The sequence below is a fragment of the Mytilus californianus genome, unplaced genomic scaffold, assembly GCF_021869535.1.
Source record: "Mytilus californianus isolate M0D057914Y unplaced genomic scaffold, xbMytCali1.0.p SCAF_5, whole genome shotgun sequence".
NCBI classification, from domain to species: Eukaryota; Metazoa; Mollusca; class Bivalvia; order Mytilida; family Mytilidae; genus Mytilus; species Mytilus californianus.
This window is the reverse complement of record NW_026262701.1, coordinates 39376506-39398023: the sequence shown is the minus strand read 5'-3', so window position 1 is coordinate 39398023 and position 21518 is coordinate 39376506. Positions and strand designations below refer to the sequence as shown.

Sequence of the window (21518 nt, the reverse complement as noted above, 5' to 3'; positions counted from 1 at the left end):
ATATTAAACACATGAGACGGAACCATGTATGCATGCAATGATTGATTGAATGGTTGGTTGGTTGGTTGATTGATTGATTGATTGATTGATTGATCAATTAATTAAACACGTGGGATATGGTCTCTTTAAACAATCGAAATAGAAACAAATAAGATCTTGGTCCCCATATTAAACACACGAGACAGAAACATGCATGCAATGATTGACTGACTGACTGACTGACTGATTGATTGATTGATTGGTTGGTTGGTTGGTTGGTTGGTTGGCTGGTTGGTTGACTGGTTGGTTAACACAGAGACCGGATCCACTTTGATCACGCAAAGACGGAATAGAAAGCCTAAATACTATATCTAAACACATGGGATTTATCTTTTGAGAGATCACTTAACAAGTAGTAAGGTTAAAGGTCAATGTCAACCTACAAAAGCACTAAACCACACATAAAACTCTTTAAATAGTGCCAAAAACACACAATTTGCCTTTTTTACATGACCTTGACCTTTGACCTTTGACCTTGACCTATATTTTCAAGTTATGGTCCAATGATCTCAAATCAAAATACCCTAGGTCTTTACAACTTGCGGTTCATGAGATTCATATGCATATTTAAAAGTAAAATATTCAAGGGGTAATAACTCCTATAAGAAGTCACTGGATCGCTTCGGTTGAAATTATTTAAAGTTGCGACATGTGACAAGGAACATTTTAAAAAAAACCATTTGCCGCTAACTCTTATGGTTTATGAAGAGTAGCGATAACAATGGTTTTTGTAATTGGGGAGATAACTCCTATAAGGTAAATAGTACACTTTGGTGCCCCTAATACAAGATAGATTTTATTAACCCGATACTTAATACCAAAGATCATTTGGATCTGTCGCGTACTTTTTTTGACTTTTGACTTTGAAATCGGACGAGGAAAAAGAATAATAATAATAATAAACAAACGAAATACAGTAAGGTCTTTCCATTAAGAAAGGAAAGACCTTAATTATAGGGAAAAAAATGGAGTTGTCGTTCTTCTCCGTTGACAGAGTAGATAGCACATAGCTTCATACAAGAGTTGTTAGTGGAGGGTAAAAAAAAGGGGGGGGGGGGGGCAAAAGGGGGTCCCATGGAGACAATTTGTTATATAAACGGTACATGTAAGAATGGTTAAAAATGCCGATTTACAATATAAATCAATTGCTTAAAAAAGCAATTGTAAACGGTCTTTCCCGTTCTGAAACATGATTGATTGATTGATATATGTGTATGTTTGTTTGTGTGTTTGTTTGTTTGTTTGTTTCTTTCTTTCTTTGAAAGGTCCATATTAGTGTGTTGGTTAAGTTTCTATATTTAGTTTGGAAAGTTTTTATTCTATTTTAGGTCCCGCGCGCGTCTTTGTCTCGCGCCAGATTGTGGAGTCACGTGACGAAGCTTTATAATAGCGAAAACTTAGTATTTTTATTTCTTTTTAGGTGGGGACGTTGGACAGACAACATGTATAGCGACGGAATTTACACAATGTATTTCTTTTGTCATTGTAGGTAATTGACATTTCGATCACAGTTCACGAGCAGTGCATGCTTTGGATTTAATTGATCCTGTGTAACTTTAAAACACGTTTATCGATTATTTTCATACAATGTACATTTTTCAGCAGCAGTTTGTAACACAGATTTGTATTTCAATCTAGGAGCGGACATTTTATTGTAGGATTTCACTGAGATTTACGGAACTAGCAAGCGATTTTTACGGCATTGCAATTTCTTTTCTCTAGGAAAATTCTTGAGAGATATCTGCACCACGTTCTTTTATGAAGATGTAATACGTGTATACCCTGCTGACTGCAGTTTTTAAGGTCAATTGGACATGTAGTTTCCCAGAACATCTGATAACAAGCATGTGGATTTTTTTTTCTTCAGAAGAGATGTAAATACAATATTACACACATGAGACGGAAACATGCATACAATGAATGATTGGTTGGTTGGTTGGTTTGTTTATTTATTGATTGGTTGGTTGGTTGGTTGGTTGGTTGATTGATTGATTAGTTGAATAATTAAACACGTGGGATAGGGTCTCTTGAAACAAGCGAAAAAGAAACAAAGGAGACCTTGGACCCCGTGTTAAACACATAAGACGGAAACATGCATACAATGAATGAATGAATGAATGAATGATTGATTGGTTGATTGGTTGGTTGGTTTATTGATTGATTGGTTGGTTGGTTGGTTGGTTGGTTGGTTAATAAATTTAACATGTGGGATATGGTGGTCTCTTGAAACAAGCGAAAAAAAAAAAAAAACAAATGAGATCTTGGACCCCATATTAAACACATGAGACGGAACCATGTATGCATGCAATGATTGATTGAATGGTTGGTTGGTTGGTTGATTGATTGATTGATTGATTGATTGATCAATTAATTAAACACGTGGGATATGGTCTCTTTAAACAATCGAAATAGAAACAAATAAGATCTTGGTCCCCATATTAAACACACGAGACAGAAACATGCATGCAATGATTGACTGACTGACTGACTGACTGATTGATTGATTGATTGGTTGGTTGGTTGGTTGGTTGGTTGGCTGGTTGGTTGACTGGTTGGTTAACACAGAGACCGGATCCACTTTGATCACGCAAAGACGGAATAGAAAGCCTAAATACTATATCTAAACACATGGGATTTATCTTTTGAGAGATCACTTAACAAGTAGTAAGGTTAAAGGTCAATGTCAACCTACAAAAGCACTAAACCACACATAAAACTCTTTAAATAGTGCCAAAAACACACAATTTGCCTTTTTTACATGACCTTGACCTTTGACCTTTGACCTTGACCTATATTTTCAAGTTATGGTCCAATGATCTCAAATCAAAATACCCTAGGTCTTTACAACTTGCGGTTCATGAGATTCATATGCATATTTAAAAGTAAAATATTCAAGGGGTAATAACTCCTATAAGAAGTCACTGGATCGCTTCGGTTGAAATTATTTAAAGTTGCGACATGTGACAAGGAACATTTTAAAAAAAACCATTTGCCGCTAACTCTTATGGTTTATGAAGAGTAGCGATAACAATGGTTTTTGTAATTGGGGAGATAACTCCTATAAGGTAAATAGTACACTTTGGTGCCCCTAATACAAGATAGATTTTATTAACCCGATACTTAATACCAAAGATCATTTGGATCTGTCGCGTACTTTTTTTGACTTTTGACTTTGAAATCGGACGAGGAAAAAGAATAATAATAATAATAAACAAACGAAATACAGTAAGGTCTTTCCATTAAGAAAGGAAAGACCTTAATTATAGGGAAAAAAATGGAGTTGTCGTTCTTCTCCGTTGACAGAGTAGATAGCACATAGCTTCATACAAGAGTTGTTAGTGGAGGGTAAAAAAAAGGGGGGGGGGGGGGCAAAAGGGGGTCCCATGGAGACAATTTGTTATATAAACGGTACATGTAAGAATGGTTAAAAATGCCGATTTACAATATAAATCAATTGCTTAAAAAAGCAATTGTAAACGGTCTTTCCCGTTCTGAAACATGATTGATTGATTGATATATGTGTATGTTTGTTTGTGTGTTTGTTTGTTTGTTTGTTTCTTTCTTTCTTTGAAAGGTCCATATTAGTGTGTTGGTTAAGTTTCTATATTTAGTTTGGAAAGTTTTTATTCTATTTTAGGTCCCGCGCGCGTCTTTGTCTCGCGCCAGATTGTGGAGTCACGTGACGAAGCTTTATAATAGCGAAAACTTAGTATTTTTATTTCTTTTTAGGTGGGGACGTTGGACAGACAACATGTATAGCGACGGAATTTACACAATGTATTTCTTTTGTCATTGTAGGTAATTGACATTTCGATCACAGTTCACGAGCAGTGCATGCTTTGGATTTAATTGATCCTGTGTAACTTTAAAACACGTTTATCGATTATTTTCATACAATGTACATTTTTCAGCAGCAGTTTGTAACACAGATTTGTATTTCAATCTAGGAGCGGACATTTTATTGTAGGATTTCACTGAGATTTACGGAACTAGCAAGCGATTTTTACGGCATTGCAATTTCTTTTCTCTAGGAAAATTCTTGAGAGATATCTGCACCACGTTCTTTTATGAAGATGTAATACGTGTATACCCTGCTGACTGCAGTTTTTAAGGTCAATTGGACATGTAGTTTCCCAGAACATCTGATAACAAGCATGTGGATTTTTTTTTCTTCAGAAGAGATGTAAATACAATATTACACACATGAGACGGAAACATGCATACAATGAATGATTGGTTGGTTGGTTGGTTTGTTTATTTATTGATTGGTTGGTTGGTTGGTTGGTTGGTTGATTGATTGATTAGTTGAATAATTAAACACGTGGGATAGGGTCTCTTGAAACAAGCGAAAAAGAAACAAAGGAGACCTTGGACCCCGTGTTAAACACATAAGACGGAAACATGCATACAATGAATGAATGAATGAATGAATGATTGATTGGTTGATTGGTTGGTTGGTTTATTGATTGATTGGTTGGTTGGTTGGTTGGTTGGTTGGTTAATAAATTTAACATGTGGGATATGGTGGTCTCTTGAAACAAGCGAAAAAAAAAAAAAAACAAATGAGATCTTGGACCCCATATTAAACACATGAGACGGAACCATGTATGCATGCAATGATTGATTGAATGGTTGGTTGGTTGGTTGATTGATTGATTGATTGATTGATTGATCAATTAATTAAACACGTGGGATATGGTCTCTTTAAACAATCGAAATAGAAACAAATAAGATCTTGGTCCCCATATTAAACACACGAGACAGAAACATGCATGCAATGATTGACTGACTGACTGACTGACTGATTGATTGATTGATTGGTTGGTTGGTTGGTTGGTTGGTTGGCTGGTTGGTTGACTGGTTGGTTAACACAGAGACCGGATCCACTTTGATCACGCAAAGACGGAATAGAAAGCCTAAATACTATATCTAAACACATGGGATTTATCTTTTGAGAGATCACTTAACAAGTAGTAAGGTTAAAGGTCAATGTCAACCTACAAAAGCACTAAACCACACATAAAACTCTTTAAATAGTGCCAAAAACACACAATTTGCCTTTTTTACATGACCTTGACCTTTGACCTTTGACCTTGACCTATATTTTCAAGTTATGGTCCAATGATCTCAAATCAAAATACCCTAGGTCTTTACAACTTGCGGTTCATGAGATTCATATGCATATTTAAAAGTAAAATATTCAAGGGGTAATAACTCCTATAAGAAGTCACTGGATCGCTTCGGTTGAAATTATTTAAAGTTGCGACATGTGACAAGGAACATTTTAAAAAAAACCATTTGCCGCTAACTCTTATGGTTTATGAAGAGTAGCGATAACAATGGTTTTTGTAATTGGGGAGATAACTCCTATAAGGTAAATAGTACACTTTGGTGCCCCTAATACAAGATAGATTTTATTAACCCGATACTTAATACCAAAGATCATTTGGATCTGTCGCGTACTTTTTTTGACTTTTGACTTTGAAATCGGACGAGGAAAAAGAATAATAATAATAATAAACAAACGAAATACAGTAAGGTCTTTCCATTAAGAAAGGAAAGACCTTAATTATAGGGAAAAAAATGGAGTTGTCGTTCTTCTCCGTTGACAGAGTAGATAGCACATAGCTTCATACAAGAGTTGTTAGTGGAGGGTAAAAAAAAGGGGGGGGGGGGGGCAAAAGGGGGTCCCATGGAGACAATTTGTTATATAAACGGTACATGTAAGAATGGTTAAAAATGCCGATTTACAATATAAATCAATTGCTTAAAAAAGCAATTGTAAACGGTCTTTCCCGTTCTGAAACATGATTGATTGATTGATATATGTGTATGTTTGTTTGTGTGTTTGTTTGTTTGTTTGTTTCTTTCTTTCTTTGAAAGGTCCATATTAGTGTGTTGGTTAAGTTTCTATATTTAGTTTGGAAAGTTTTTATTCTATTTTAGGTCCCGCGCGCGTCTTTGTCTCGCGCCAGATTGTGGAGTCACGTGACGAAGCTTTATAATAGCGAAAACTTAGTATTTTTATTTCTTTTTAGGTGGGGACGTTGGACAGACAACATGTATAGCGACGGAATTTACACAATGTATTTCTTTTGTCATTGTAGGTAATTGACATTTCGATCACAGTTCACGAGCAGTGCATGCTTTGGATTTAATTGATCCTGTGTAACTTTAAAACACGTTTATCGATTATTTTCATACAATGTACATTTTTCAGCAGCAGTTTGTAACACAGATTTGTATTTCAATCTAGGAGCGGACATTTTATTGTAGGATTTCACTGAGATTTACGGAACTAGCAAGCGATTTTTACGGCATTGCAATTTCTTTTCTCTAGGAAAATTCTTGAGAGATATCTGCACCACGTTCTTTTATGAAGATGTAATACGTGTATACCCTGCTGACTGCAGTTTTTAAGGTCAATTGGACATGTAGTTTCCCAGAACATCTGATAACAAGCATGTGGATTTTTTTTTCTTCAGAAGAGATGTAAATACAATATTACACACATGAGACGGAAACATGCATACAATGAATGATTGGTTGGTTGGTTGGTTTGTTTATTTATTGATTGGTTGGTTGGTTGGTTGGTTGGTTGATTGATTGATTAGTTGAATAATTAAACACGTGGGATAGGGTCTCTTGAAACAAGCGAAAAAGAAACAAAGGAGACCTTGGACCCCGTGTTAAACACATAAGACGGAAACATGCATACAATGAATGAATGAATGAATGAATGATTGATTGGTTGATTGGTTGGTTGGTTTATTGATTGATTGGTTGGTTGGTTGGTTGGTTGGTTGGTTAATAAATTTAACATGTGGGATATGGTGGTCTCTTGAAACAAGCGAAAAAAAAAAAAAAACAAATGAGATCTTGGACCCCATATTAAACACATGAGACGGAACCATGTATGCATGCAATGATTGATTGAATGGTTGGTTGGTTGGTTGATTGATTGATTGATTGATTGATTGATCAATTAATTAAACACGTGGGATATGGTCTCTTTAAACAATCGAAATAGAAACAAATAAGATCTTGGTCCCCATATTAAACACACGAGACAGAAACATGCATGCAATGATTGACTGACTGACTGACTGACTGATTGATTGATTGATTGGTTGGTTGGTTGGTTGGTTGGTTGGCTGGTTGGTTGACTGGTTGGTTAACACAGAGACCGGATCCACTTTGATCACGCAAAGACGGAATAGAAAGCCTAAATACTATATCTAAACACATGGGATTTATCTTTTGAGAGATCACTTAACAAGTAGTAAGGTTAAAGGTCAATGTCAACCTACAAAAGCACTAAACCACACATAAAACTCTTTAAATAGTGCCAAAAACACACAATTTGCCTTTTTTACATGACCTTGACCTTTGACCTTTGACCTTGACCTATATTTTCAAGTTATGGTCCAATGATCTCAAATCAAAATACCCTAGGTCTTTACAACTTGCGGTTCATGAGATTCATATGCATATTTAAAAGTAAAATATTCAAGGGGTAATAACTCCTATAAGAAGTCACTGGATCGCTTCGGTTGAAATTATTTAAAGTTGCGACATGTGACAAGGAACATTTTAAAAAAAACCATTTGCCGCTAACTCTTATGGTTTATGAAGAGTAGCGATAACAATGGTTTTTGTAATTGGGGAGATAACTCCTATAAGGTAAATAGTACACTTTGGTGCCCCTAATACAAGATAGATTTTATTAACCCGATACTTAATACCAAAGATCATTTGGATCTGTCGCGTACTTTTTTTGACTTTTGACTTTGAAATCGGACGAGGAAAAAGAATAATAATAATAATAAACAAACGAAATACAGTAAGGTCTTTCCATTAAGAAAGGAAAGACCTTAATTATAGGGAAAAAAATGGAGTTGTCGTTCTTCTCCGTTGACAGAGTAGATAGCACATAGCTTCATACAAGAGTTGTTAGTGGAGGGTAAAAAAAAGGGGGGGGGGGGGGCAAAAGGGGGTCCCATGGAGACAATTTGTTATATAAACGGTACATGTAAGAATGGTTAAAAATGCCGATTTACAATATAAATCAATTGCTTAAAAAAGCAATTGTAAACGGTCTTTCCCGTTCTGAAACATGATTGATTGATTGATATATGTGTATGTTTGTTTGTGTGTTTGTTTGTTTGTTTGTTTCTTTCTTTCTTTGAAAGGTCCATATTAGTGTGTTGGTTAAGTTTCTATATTTAGTTTGGAAAGTTTTTATTCTATTTTAGGTCCCGCGCGCGTCTTTGTCTCGCGCCAGATTGTGGAGTCACGTGACGAAGCTTTATAATAGCGAAAACTTAGTATTTTTATTTCTTTTTAGGTGGGGACGTTGGACAGACAACATGTATAGCGACGGAATTTACACAATGTATTTCTTTTGTCATTGTAGGTAATTGACATTTCGATCACAGTTCACGAGCAGTGCATGCTTTGGATTTAATTGATCCTGTGTAACTTTAAAACACGTTTATCGATTATTTTCATACAATGTACATTTTTCAGCAGCAGTTTGTAACACAGATTTGTATTTCAATCTAGGAGCGGACATTTTATTGTAGGATTTCACTGAGATTTACGGAACTAGCAAGCGATTTTTACGGCATTGCAATTTCTTTTCTCTAGGAAAATTCTTGAGAGATATCTGCACCACGTTCTTTTATGAAGATGTAATACGTGTATACCCTGCTGACTGCAGTTTTTAAGGTCAATTGGACATGTAGTTTCCCAGAACATCTGATAACAAGCATGTGGATTTTTTTTTCTTCAGAAGAGATGTAAATACAATATTACACACATGAGACGGAAACATGCATACAATGAATGATTGGTTGGTTGGTTGGTTTGTTTATTTATTGATTGGTTGGTTGGTTGGTTGGTTGGTTGATTGATTGATTAGTTGAATAATTAAACACGTGGGATAGGGTCTCTTGAAACAAGCGAAAAAGAAACAAAGGAGACCTTGGACCCCGTGTTAAACACATAAGACGGAAACATGCATACAATGAATGAATGAATGAATGAATGATTGATTGGTTGATTGGTTGGTTGGTTTATTGATTGATTGGTTGGTTGGTTGGTTGGTTGGTTGGTTAATAAATTTAACATGTGGGATATGGTGGTCTCTTGAAACAAGCGAAAAAAAAAAAAAAACAAATGAGATCTTGGACCCCATATTAAACACATGAGACGGAACCATGTATGCATGCAATGATTGATTGAATGGTTGGTTGGTTGGTTGATTGATTGATTGATTGATTGATTGATCAATTAATTAAACACGTGGGATATGGTCTCTTTAAACAATCGAAATAGAAACAAATAAGATCTTGGTCCCCATATTAAACACACGAGACAGAAACATGCATGCAATGATTGACTGACTGACTGACTGACTGATTGATTGATTGATTGGTTGGTTGGTTGGTTGGTTGGTTGGCTGGTTGGTTGACTGGTTGGTTAACACAGAGACCGGATCCACTTTGATCACGCAAAGACGGAATAGAAAGCCTAAATACTATATCTAAACACATGGGATTTATCTTTTGAGAGATCACTTAACAAGTAGTAAGGTTAAAGGTCAATGTCAACCTACAAAAGCACTAAACCACACATAAAACTCTTTAAATAGTGCCAAAAACACACAATTTGCCTTTTTTACATGACCTTGACCTTTGACCTTTGACCTTGACCTATATTTTCAAGTTATGGTCCAATGATCTCAAATCAAAATAAATACCCTAGGTCTTTACAACTTGCGGTTCATGAGATTCATATGCATATTTAAAAGTAAAATATTCAAGGGGTAATAACTCCTATAAGAAGTCACTGGATCGCTTCGGTTGAAATTATTTAAAGTTGCGACATGTGACAAGGAACATTTTAAAAAAAACCATTTGCCGCTAACTCTTATGGTTTATGAAGAGTAGCGATAACAATGGTTTTTGTAATTGGGGAGATAACTCCTATAAGGTAAATAGTACACTTTGGTGCCCCTAATACAAGATAGATTTTATTAACCCGATACTTAATACCAAAGATCATTTGGATCTGTCGCGTACTTTTTTTGACTTTTGACTTTGAAATCGGACGAGGAAAAAGAATAATAATAATAATAAACAAACGAAATACAGTAAGGTCTTTCCATTAAGAAAGGAAAGACCTTAATTACTTACGAGCTACAAGATCCCAGTATACAGTGGCGACACCTTGTGTATTTAAAATCTTTGGCTCCCATTGGATGGAAACTTTATATTTTTTATCACCTGTAAATGATAAACAGAACAATCTATAAAGTATTATAGAACTGTAAGTATTATATACACTTTGAGTACGTTTGCCCGAATGGGTGAATCTAGTTTACACCAGGATATTATTGTCAATGCAGAAGGAGAGTTTAATATGATAATTTAGGAAAAGGGGGGGGGGGTGGTCTTTCAGCGATTTGATCATATGTTATTGAAAAGGACTACAAATGCAGAGTATCCAGTTTCATTTAACGACATCTTGGTGTTAGTAACATTTGGATGCATGACAGATGTAGATGTACATTTGTCATGCATCCAAATGTTACTTCTCATCAAGTTTGTCTATATACCATAATTAAAGATGTAATTATGTCATTTACCTTAGCAACCTGTAGATATGGTGCATTATTGTGCCTTAGAGTATGAATTCAAGCGTTGCTTCGAGCAAAAGAAGATAACAGCGCAAAATTTGTTCTAATAGCAATTGGTAAATTTGTTCAGTCACGAATCATGTCTATAATCTGTTAAAAATGTCCGCCAAGCACACAACAGTTTTAAACGACTAGCCACTGCAACCAATATTTCAATTCAATATGCATAATATCAAATCTAAGACTTGCTTTCGTAGAAATGAGTTCCGAATGGTATAGAGTTAATTGTTCTGTGGTATCAGATGATTTATTTTCTAAAACTACATGTAGAAAACTGATATGTTTTACAGAGACATCTTTTTGGATTCAATATAAACAATTAAACCAGGTGTAAATAACAGGATAAAAACAAAATGTACATTGTAGGAAATATGAAAAAAATAATTTTCCTCGGTACAAAACAGGAGAAAATCTCGGCGAGCCTCGCTTTTCTTCCTGTTTCTAAATCTCGTACAAATAAATTTTATATTTCCAGACAATGTACATATATTGTTTATAAAGGGGCATTAGCTGTCAAATTCATGTTCACCGATTTGACTAAAATTCTGTATTTGATTTATAACATAGTAAAACGTATATCCAAACTACAAAAAGTATAAAATAATCAATTAACGATGAATGGACTCGATAACATATATCAGCATTTTTGTGCGTATTATAGTCTAGACGCCAACTAATTAACTATCGAGATGATCCCGAAGACTGCCGACAGTCATACATTGTACAACCAGATATAAGCCTAAATAATAATATAAATAGATAGCGGCCACGTACAATTATTGGATTTTTCTAAGTCTGTTTGATTTCATGTTATAGGTCAAAAAAAATTGTTAATCATCTTTTTTGCATGTATACGAATGATTTTTATGTGGATTGAATCAGTCACCCAAATGTTTCACCCTTTATTTCACTTTCAATGTTGTCATTCTTTTCCATTTATTAACTGAACACGCCTAGTAAATACGTAACCCATCTGAAGCTAAGGGGTTTAATCGAAGATCACATGAATACGGATTGACATGATGTCGAATTATTCACTTGCAAGTAGATAACAAATCAGCAATGCTTTTGAGCTTATTTCGATAAAGTTTGGCAGCACTAACTGCTTATAACGAAATAGTATTTCAAAATTTCGCTTTAATTCATACTTGAAACAAAAAGAATCATATTTTAATTGTTTGTCTCAATCGTAGCTAATGCCCCTTTAATATCCACTTTGTTTACAATTGAAGGAAGTAAATGGTTTACTTTTCTCACTGGTATAAGTTAGAAATACTCATGACAATATCACATGTAATAATATCTGTTTTTTTCCTTCATATTAGACATTATTGTTATTATAAGAAATGTATACCTATATCTGTATGTTCTACAGACTTTCGAATTATTGTATCTAGGTAGTGAAACTTACTATTGTATATAAATAATCATAAATAGTTATATGACTTTTGTATATCTAATTTTCTAAATAAATATAGAACATATTATGAAACTACATATGTATCAATAAAGAACCTACCACAATTTGTGATATTGCCTCGTTGTTGGACGATCTTCCTCTTCCCAAATGATGTGAAAGGATTCCGGTCCATTTCAAATTCTCGAACTTCTAGCTTTTCTGTCTTTTCCATCTTATAAAAACTAAAATGACCGGATGCTGCCGCTGAGCAAACACATAACCATAGTATGAAAATAAAATTGTCCATCTACAGAAGAATAACATGCAGCAAGTGAAGTACTCCGAGTAACTTGAAGTAACTGCGCGAATTCGTTAATACGGTTTAACTTCTTTTATTCATGTTTTATTTCTTTCTGTTATACCGCAATTCTAGACTTAAGTGATTTTCCTGTACAGGTTTGTACGTGTTATTGCATGCACGTTATCTTAATACACTGTTCACGAATTAAAAAAGAAGATTTAGCACATAAAATAGCCCTAAGTTTTTGATTGGTTTATGTATATGACGTTGCTCAATCATCTATGTTTTGGGTATTGTTTAAACATTGTAGATTATTTTTTGTTTGCTATTGGATTGTCAACAGATTTTTGTTTTTTAAATTAAAATCGTGCCTAATTGTCTTTTTTACAATTATTTTTTTAAGGTCTGATTTTATTTAATCGTCTATTTCTTTCTACTTTCTTGTAAACATGCAGTTTCAAACAAAAATCTTAAATTAAATGACTATTCCAAAATAAATATTCTAGTCAACAAAAGAAACGATACAAAACTTTTATCAAAAATAATATTTAACCGTTTGGTAAAAAACAATAACAAATAGATAAAGTATGTTTTAACGTTCTATGTGACACAGAAACAAAAAATGACATCCCAGACAGTTCCTGGGCCAAATATGAAGGACAGATCAAGGTCATTATCCGGAATTTCAGTTAACGGAACTTAATAGCGAGTATGACAGCCTCTTGCAGCAACCACAGCTTCACACTTACGACGCAGAGATCCAATCAAAGTCATAATGTTGGCTTGGGGGATATTGTTCCACTCCTATATGAGAGTTAAAAAGCAAACCTTGTAGCGTTTTCGGTGGATTTTGCCTTTCTCGAACACATCTGCCAAGTTGATCCCATAAATGTTGTATAGGAGACAGATCCGGTGATCATGCTGGCCATGGGAGAACGCGAATATGGTTTTGTTCAAGAGAGTCCATTCAAATCCTTGCCACGTGATATCTATTCTGTTGGCAAACATTGTTGAAACCGCGTTGTCGAATAAAAGGCAGAACAATAGGACCAAGAATTTCATCAAGTTACCATGAGCGATTTTTAATTGCGTGCGTCCGTTGTGACATATTCCACCCCTTACCATCACATTTCCGCCTCCGAAAAAAACCGTTGTCATGACACAAGGCCCAAAAAACGCGTTCGCCTTGCCTACGGTATCCTCTCATGTGTCCATCACTAAAACGGGTAGCAAATCGGAACTCATCTGTAAACAGGATATGTTGCCGGTTTGTAACCTCCAACGTGGTCTTGCACGAGCCCATTCAAGTCTTGCAGCCCTATGCTACTGTCTAAAGAGCGGACCTTTCATGATACGTCTTGGACGCTGTCCATGCACTCTGAGTCTTCGACGAACTGTCTGACCCAAAATTCTGTTGTTGTGACGACCAGTTATTCCTCGGGTCGTATTTTCCGCATTAAATGTACTGTTGCGCAAATGTAAAAGACGTACCGCATCTTCTTGACGTTGCGACGTCTCATGGGGTCTGCCGCTACGTGGTCTATCATTTGTTGAGGCAGTTTGCCTTAGACGAATCACCAGTCTTGATATTGTTATTTTGGTCAAATGAAAATGATTTGCGACGTCAGCGTGCATCATCTAAGCTCTGACCATGCCAACTGCTTGTTTGCGCTTATTTTTAAGTAACCATGGCATCAAATTCTGGATTTGTTTTCCATTTTTTAAGATGTCAAATTGTTTACCTTGTAGCCCAAATATTAACACAATTTAAAGGCTTCATTGATTCAGGGCGAACTCGATTACCGGACGGAAAAGTAACATTCAGGAGTTTCATCGTATTCGTTTTGGATTTAAAAAAAAGAAGAGTTAACAGATGCTTTTTTGGCGTTAAATACAGAAATAAACTATTGTACTATTATTTGTCTGTTTGTCTTTTTATTTTTGGCCATGGCGTTGTCAGTTTGTTTTCGATCTATGAGTTTGACTGTCTCTCTGGTATCTTTCGTCCCTCTTTTATAGAAACTTTAAATTGAAAAATGTAAAAATATTGACAAAATAAACTTTGTATCGTTTCTTTTGTTGACTAGTAAATATAGGTCATGTAGCTTCAACCCTAGACTTTATCAAAATGTTAACTTAAAAGTCCATTTATGTTGCTGAGCGCAAAAAGTCCATATATGCTAAGCACATGTCCTACCTCCATGACAAATATATTGTTGTCCCTGCAAATAAATTCAAAAACAACATCGTTTGTGTGTGTAAATTACTGCATAAAACTAGGTGATGAAGGAATTAAGTAAATTAAATGACAATTCACTTGGAAAATCAACATATTATATACACCTAAATAACACTTACCAAAGTGTTAATTCGGAATAATCATTTGTCTGTTCTATGTCTTTATTTTTTACATTTTAACCAAAGATAAAAAAAAACCTGGAATTTGCTTTACTGAAATGGATATCTAAATAACACAGGTGTCCTTACAAACAACGTTATATCACTACGTCTTCAATTCCTCCACGAAATATCTTTCTACAAAACTATCAAAATCCATCTTATCAGCTACCAAAGCTAGGCTTCAGACTTATTTTGAAATAAACTTTTCTAAGTTTCCTATTCAAATCTTAAATTAATAGTATTTTATCAGAGAAAATAACAAGAAGGATGATCAAAATTTTATTGACATGATTACATATAAAATAGCAGTAGTCTTCACTGATTCCGCAACAAAAGCATTTTGGTACAAAAAACGTTAAATCTATAATTGAAAGTGTGAAGCCTCACGCAAATTTGCAAAATAAATCTTGGTTCAACAAAGAATGTAGAACAGCTAGGAGTGTTTACCGAGAATTCAAACCGTTGTAAAAGAGAGTCCGAAAATTTATGTAACCTTGCAAAAATGGCAGAAAGGCATTATAAAAAAGTTCTGAATAAAGCACAAAAAGATACATAAATGACTTAAGAAAAAAGATGAATCAAATGAAAAGTAGAAGTCCAAAAGAGTTTTGGAAAATTGTAAACGAGCGAGAAATTTCCAAACAACCAGATATTTGTTTTATAGAATTGTTTTCTTTCTTTAAAGAATTAAACTCACACAAAGAAAATACTGCTAACGACCCTACATTCCCAGTTATCGAAAATATATTCGATAACATAAATGAAGAACTAAATATGCCAATAAGTACATGTAACTATAGTGTGAAGCTAGCCGGCGTTAATATTCATGAGGCTAGCCTTCAATAATATTCATGAGACGAGACCGCGTTCGATGAAGTGGTGTTGGTAATTAATAGATTATGACAATAAAATAACTTTTAGCCGTAAATATCTAATATGGTTCCGCTATTTATAGCAATATAAAATCTAAAATAAATAGGTGTCTTCTGCAAGGTCCGCGTCTTTTAACACCATTTAAAGTGAAAGTAAACATAAAGGTAAATGCCTCCATACACATAGAAACCAAGAAACGATTCATCTAAATTATGCGATAAGTTTTTAACACAAGAAAGTATCTAAAAATGATTTATCAGTAAAACACAGTTGAATGAAATGAAATATTTCCAACATTTTGCACAATATCTGCATATGCTACATTTTATAACTCCTGATTACGAAGAAACTTCTGTAAAATTTTTGTAATATTGCATGTATATTGCATGAAGGATTGACACGAATTGCAGAATCCTTTGTCTTCGATGGTGGGACAACAAGCACCCATAGTATATTTGTAATTAAAAACATGCAGCTGGTATTCTTACACTTGAAAATTTTTAGTATTAGACATTATTTTTTGTTTCAAAGTTAATACATTCCTATTTATAGAAAGAAAGCATTCTGACACTTTATATCTTCATGTAGTGAAATCCATGAGATTGGGAATCATATGTAAACTTTTCCGATTGAAATGACTATATAAGAAGTTATTGGCCAGACATGGAAATTAATGATTGATAATCTGAAGGTTACATATTTGTCGGTCTAAACCTTCAACAGAATCTAAAAGAAACATTTGCTTACCACAAAGAAGCTTGAAGGCAGTTGCAGCCGCTTTTACTTGCAATACACTATGATAATGTGTTGACAATGCACAGGTAAATTATAGATCATGATAATGGTCGAGCCTAAACATCCTCTTTCAATGGTAACGAAACACCATTTTTAATACCTAGTTACTTTATTTCTATTAATAGCTTTCGTTTCAATAATATGACTTACCTGTAACACGACTAAAATCTTCCTCCTATGTAACAGGGTATGTGGAGAATAATGTCACTTCATAGTATAATATTGAGACCATAGTTAAAATTGTAAATAATAACTTTTAAAACTATTATAACCAGGGTTGCACAATCCCTTAAGCAACGTTTACCTGTTTTTTGCCTTTATGTTGTATTTAGCCTTATAGATCTAGGTGCGCAATGTTTTGGCGTCGAAAGCTATCCAATTGCAAGAAATACGTGTTGTGCAGGCAGCGCATTCAAATTGATACCATACGCGTTTTTTTATGAAGGTCTTGGTATATCTAGCTCAATGTAATTGCCCAGATAACTTATTGATAAAGCCTAACCAGGAAAAGCATTCTGATTTTTTCCTTTACGTTTACTTGGTTCATACCACTGCTGGTGAACAGTTTGTATCTTAGAGTACAAAAATGTCTCATTTATGCAGTGGTCAGTAAAAATGTAACAGATAACCATTTATTCATCACTTTTGATAATGCCATAAGAATCTAAAGCGAGTTATGAGATATTATCTCTCATAATAGTTCATATATTCATTTGCATAGAAGTATGAAACACAATAAACATAAAAGTTTCGTCAAATGCCTTTATTTTTTGTTGCTTACTAGTAATTAATTATTATAAAGTTGTTAACTTTTGAGAAATCTAAACCACGGTAGGTATAGTGTCCGATCGTGGTTTTTCGAGTGATTTGATCAGGTTTTTCGAGTGTGACAACTTTTTTTCGAGTGATTATGATAAAAAATGTAAACAAACAGACTTCCTTTCTGACAAGACGTGATAAAGAAGCTTGAGTTTAATATACAAGGTTTTACACGGTGTGTTAGTATTTGAGATAAAAAGATATTATCAATCCGACATTATTTTTCGTTAAAAAAGTTAAATTTAGCTTTACAATGCTTTTATTCCAAAATACAGAATAAAGCCATTTTTATACACATACCAATGCAAATGTCAAAGGAAATGCATACATGGAATCTATATATCCTTAGATATACAGACACTTTACAAAAATTCTTGTTCGACATTTTGAGACTAAATTCATTTCTATATGTTCGGGTTTTTTCGAGTGCGTCCGTGTTTTATCGAGTGATGATACAAATTTCCTAGAACTTAAAATGTTATGTGTCAGTGTATTTACGTTTAAAAACAAAAAAAAGGTTCAAATTAAGTACTTTTCAAGGCACGAAACCAATGCATTCATCAGTTTGATAATGGTGTACTAACACTTACATTTTATAAGCAAGTATCGTTCATTTGTATATAGTGTTGTTTGTCACGTCTTATAAATTAAATGTAGAGTATATATTCGTGATGTCAACAATCTAATGTAAGCATTAACAATTTGGATTGAGACGTACATACGTTGATGAACTATTCATTTCATTGTTGATTATATATGAAATTTAATTCAAGTTTTATTGTCAATGGGAATAAAAACGGGTCGGATTAAGTGTGTGTGTGTTTGTGTTTTTTTTTTATTTATGGATTTTTTTTTGTGGGGGCGGCGGGGGGGGGGGGGGGGCTCTTTTAGTAGAATATTTTTTTTATTACATAGCATTTTTCTTATTCTTCACTGCTGTCCAGTAGGTTTCTTACTCCTTTTTTTAATAAATAGCTGCGCCATGAGCGCATGATACGCCCGTCGCGTTTTCAAAGTATAGAGTTCAATAACTTCTCTATGTCATATCAGAAATTTATAAAAAAAACTAAAGGGAGGTTATCTTAATCTATATAAGCCAGTCACCAAAGTTTCATGAAAACTGCTCAAAGCACTTTAAAAATATTGTCCGAAAACTGGAAAATCACTCCTTTTTTGTTTAATAACATCCCATAACTTGGAAACGTAAAATCTAAAATTTATAAAAATCGAAAGGGAGGATACCTCAATAGATATAAACAATTCACCAAAGTTTCATGAAGAAAACTGCTGAAAACATTTTTGAGTTATTGTCCGAAAACTGGAAAATCCCCTTTTTTTAAACGAATAAAACCCCATAACTCGGAAACGTAAATTTTAAAATTTATAAAAAACAAAAGGGAGCTCACGTCAATAGATATAAACAATTCATCGAGAAGTTTCATGTAAATTGGTTAAAACATTTTTTGAGTTATTGTCCAACATGCCGACAACGGACGGACGGACGGACAACGGTATACCATAATACGTCCCGTAAACGGGCATATAAAAACTTCGGGGTTCACCACGCAAAATATTATTAACTGTGACAACAAAAGTAACATGAAATGAAGTTGAAAAGATTATGAGTCCCCTGCACTATGTTCTAAAGACCGTTTTATAAAGGATCCAGTAATTTCTAATTTAATACTGGAAAGTTGTGGTAGAACGTTTTCCGAACAGAAAATTTGCATTAAATTGAAAAAGGTTAATTTTGATCAACGTACTATTATGTTTTGGTGAATTATTGGGAATATAATTATGATATTGTCCTTCACTTAATTACAGTTATAAACTAGAAAAAGTCATTTTTCAAAGTCAAGAATACCATTTTTCTTATTCAAATTTTCTTTAAAAAACCCGGACGGTTTCACTGTTGCTCTCGAAAAAACCCGGACAATTTTAACACTGAATTTTTTGGTTAAATACAAGGAAATTGTGCTTTTTTGTTGCTCAAACATGTATAGTATTCAAAATAAGATTGGTTGTCATGTAAAAAACTATTATAATAACGAAATAGCAGTAAATTGACCTTATCGCATGTGTTATCACTCGAAAAACCCGATCTACACTCGAAAAAAGTGGACCGATTCACTCGAAAAACCACGATCCTAGCCGGACACTGTACCTACCGTGTTAACATAGATACCAGGCTTAAAATTCTATACGCCAGACGGGCGTTTCTATTACAAATGACTCATCAGTTACGCTCGAATCCATGCATTAAAAGGCCAAATAAAAAACGAAGTTGAAGAGAATTCAGGATCAACAGTTCCAATTGCGGTAGACAATCCTTAAGTATCAAGTTAATTCTTAACTCTTACAAATACGAAAATCTTCAAAATTGGACAGTACGTAGTGTAATGTTTATTTGTCATTATCGTTACAAATAAGACGAATCTTCTTGTAGCAATACATTTGTACATGTTTCACGCTTGAGAAAACGTTATGCAATTTAGACGTTAGGCGGGAAAGTTAGTGGCTGGGTCGAAGGTTACAGGCTGGGGTGTTTGTGAGGGATTCTCATGTTTAGTAAGGGAAACATTTAGGGAACACCCCTATCTAGAAAATATTCTATTCTCCATTTGGGTATATAAGCGAATGAGAAAGGCTACTCGAGGCTGTCAATAAGCTGTCTTTGTACTCTCCAAAAGTTCGGTTATATTAAATGCTAGAAGAGCTATAATATTAAAAGGACACTGTGTACGGGGTTCTAAGAGAACGTACAAATTGATTGAATTGACTGAGCAGGCTGTACCAGCCAACACTATCTGGTAGTGACAGACTGTTCACTTGGAGGACAGGCTGTACCAGCCCGCACTGCCTGGTAGTGACATACAGGCTGTACCAGCCCGCACTGTCTTATAGTGAGAGACCGTGCGATCTGGAGGACAGGCTGTTAGATTGTTATATTTGTGTATATATATAATTGTTCGTTGTTATATTAATCGGCAAAGAGCCATTGTATATATTTTAGTTCAACGTATTGTTTATGGACAGCTTGAATCCAAGTATTATCTGGAACTAATCGTTTACGTCGGCTTTAATATTTGTTGACTTACATTCTCATAAAAATTGCCTGATTTATATATCCCATCCATAGTTGTGTCAGTATCAGAAGGTTGTTTGATGTTGAGTATTAACTGTGACAATAGTGTCACCTTTAAACCAAATCAAAGATACCAAAATTTTGAAAACATTTAAGTTTAAAAGGAAGTCAAATGATGTTCAAATCTCGTGAATCGAAGAGACAAATCGAATAAACAAACAAAAACCGAGGAATCGCATGAACTTCAAAAGGAGCAAGACCAGGTGTTGACAAGGTAAACGTCTCATGTTATTTATGCATCACCCGTCATACGGAACAGAACGTATTTGGCTAGGATATCTGAAAAGTAGTAGAGATAAATATGAAAAAAATATTAGCCAACAAAACCTACAAAATGCCTGGAGTATACTTTGGTCATAATAAGACTGAAAGTGAAAAACTAAATACAGAAAAACAGTTAACAAAATATACGAAAATTATCATTATTGGTCTAAACGAAAGTAAACTATGTCAGACTGGAAAGTTATTATAAAGTCTTTAATAGTTTCAGACATAACCTTGTTATCATCAGTAAGTATTTATAATAAAGAGTATCTAACAAAAATGAAGAAAAACCTAATATTTAACTTTATTTGGGATGGTAAACCAAAAAAGGTAAAAGATCTGTTGTTTGTAGGAATTATTCTAATGGAGGATTAAACATGATTGATATAGATAGGCGCAGTAAATTTTCTTGCATTAGGGGATTAAATTTTGTTATGATTGAGCGCAGCTTTTTGTTACATTTGCGCGCATTCATTTCACACGTAACACTTGTGAACATAAATATAATTCATCTTTTTTTTCATATTGAATTCTTGAAAAATATATTTCTGTAAGTGATCATGAGAAATCCCGCAATCGCTTGATCCTGTAACAGTTGATGATTGTTTTGAACATTAGGATCTAGGCGTACTACAAACGTCCGGAATCATTCCATGCTCAATGCAATGAGCAACTTTATTCAGCATACCCTTGAATTGTCGTTATTTGAAAAAAAGTGATACCCTTTTACTAAGAGATTGTAAAAACTCGCGTTTTGAAAAAAAGGTAGATAGAAAAAAAA

General features: G+C 34.2%; 1 protein-coding gene across 1 annotated transcript in view; it reads right to left on the bottom strand.

The window, feature by feature from the left end:
• Positions 1 to 21518, bottom strand: part of LOC127701903 (uncharacterized) — a 231899-nt gene that overhangs the window by 58548 nt on the left and 151833 nt on the right. Inside the window, exons 3-4 of the mRNA XM_052205882.1 lie at positions 12261 to 12447; positions 10239 to 10328 (exon numbers count right to left, since the gene is read on the bottom strand). Of these exons, the coding sequence (XP_052061842.1) occupies positions 10239 to 10328; positions 12261 to 12447 (277 nt within the window). The remainder of the gene's footprint in view (positions 1 to 10238; positions 10329 to 12260; positions 12448 to 21518) is intronic.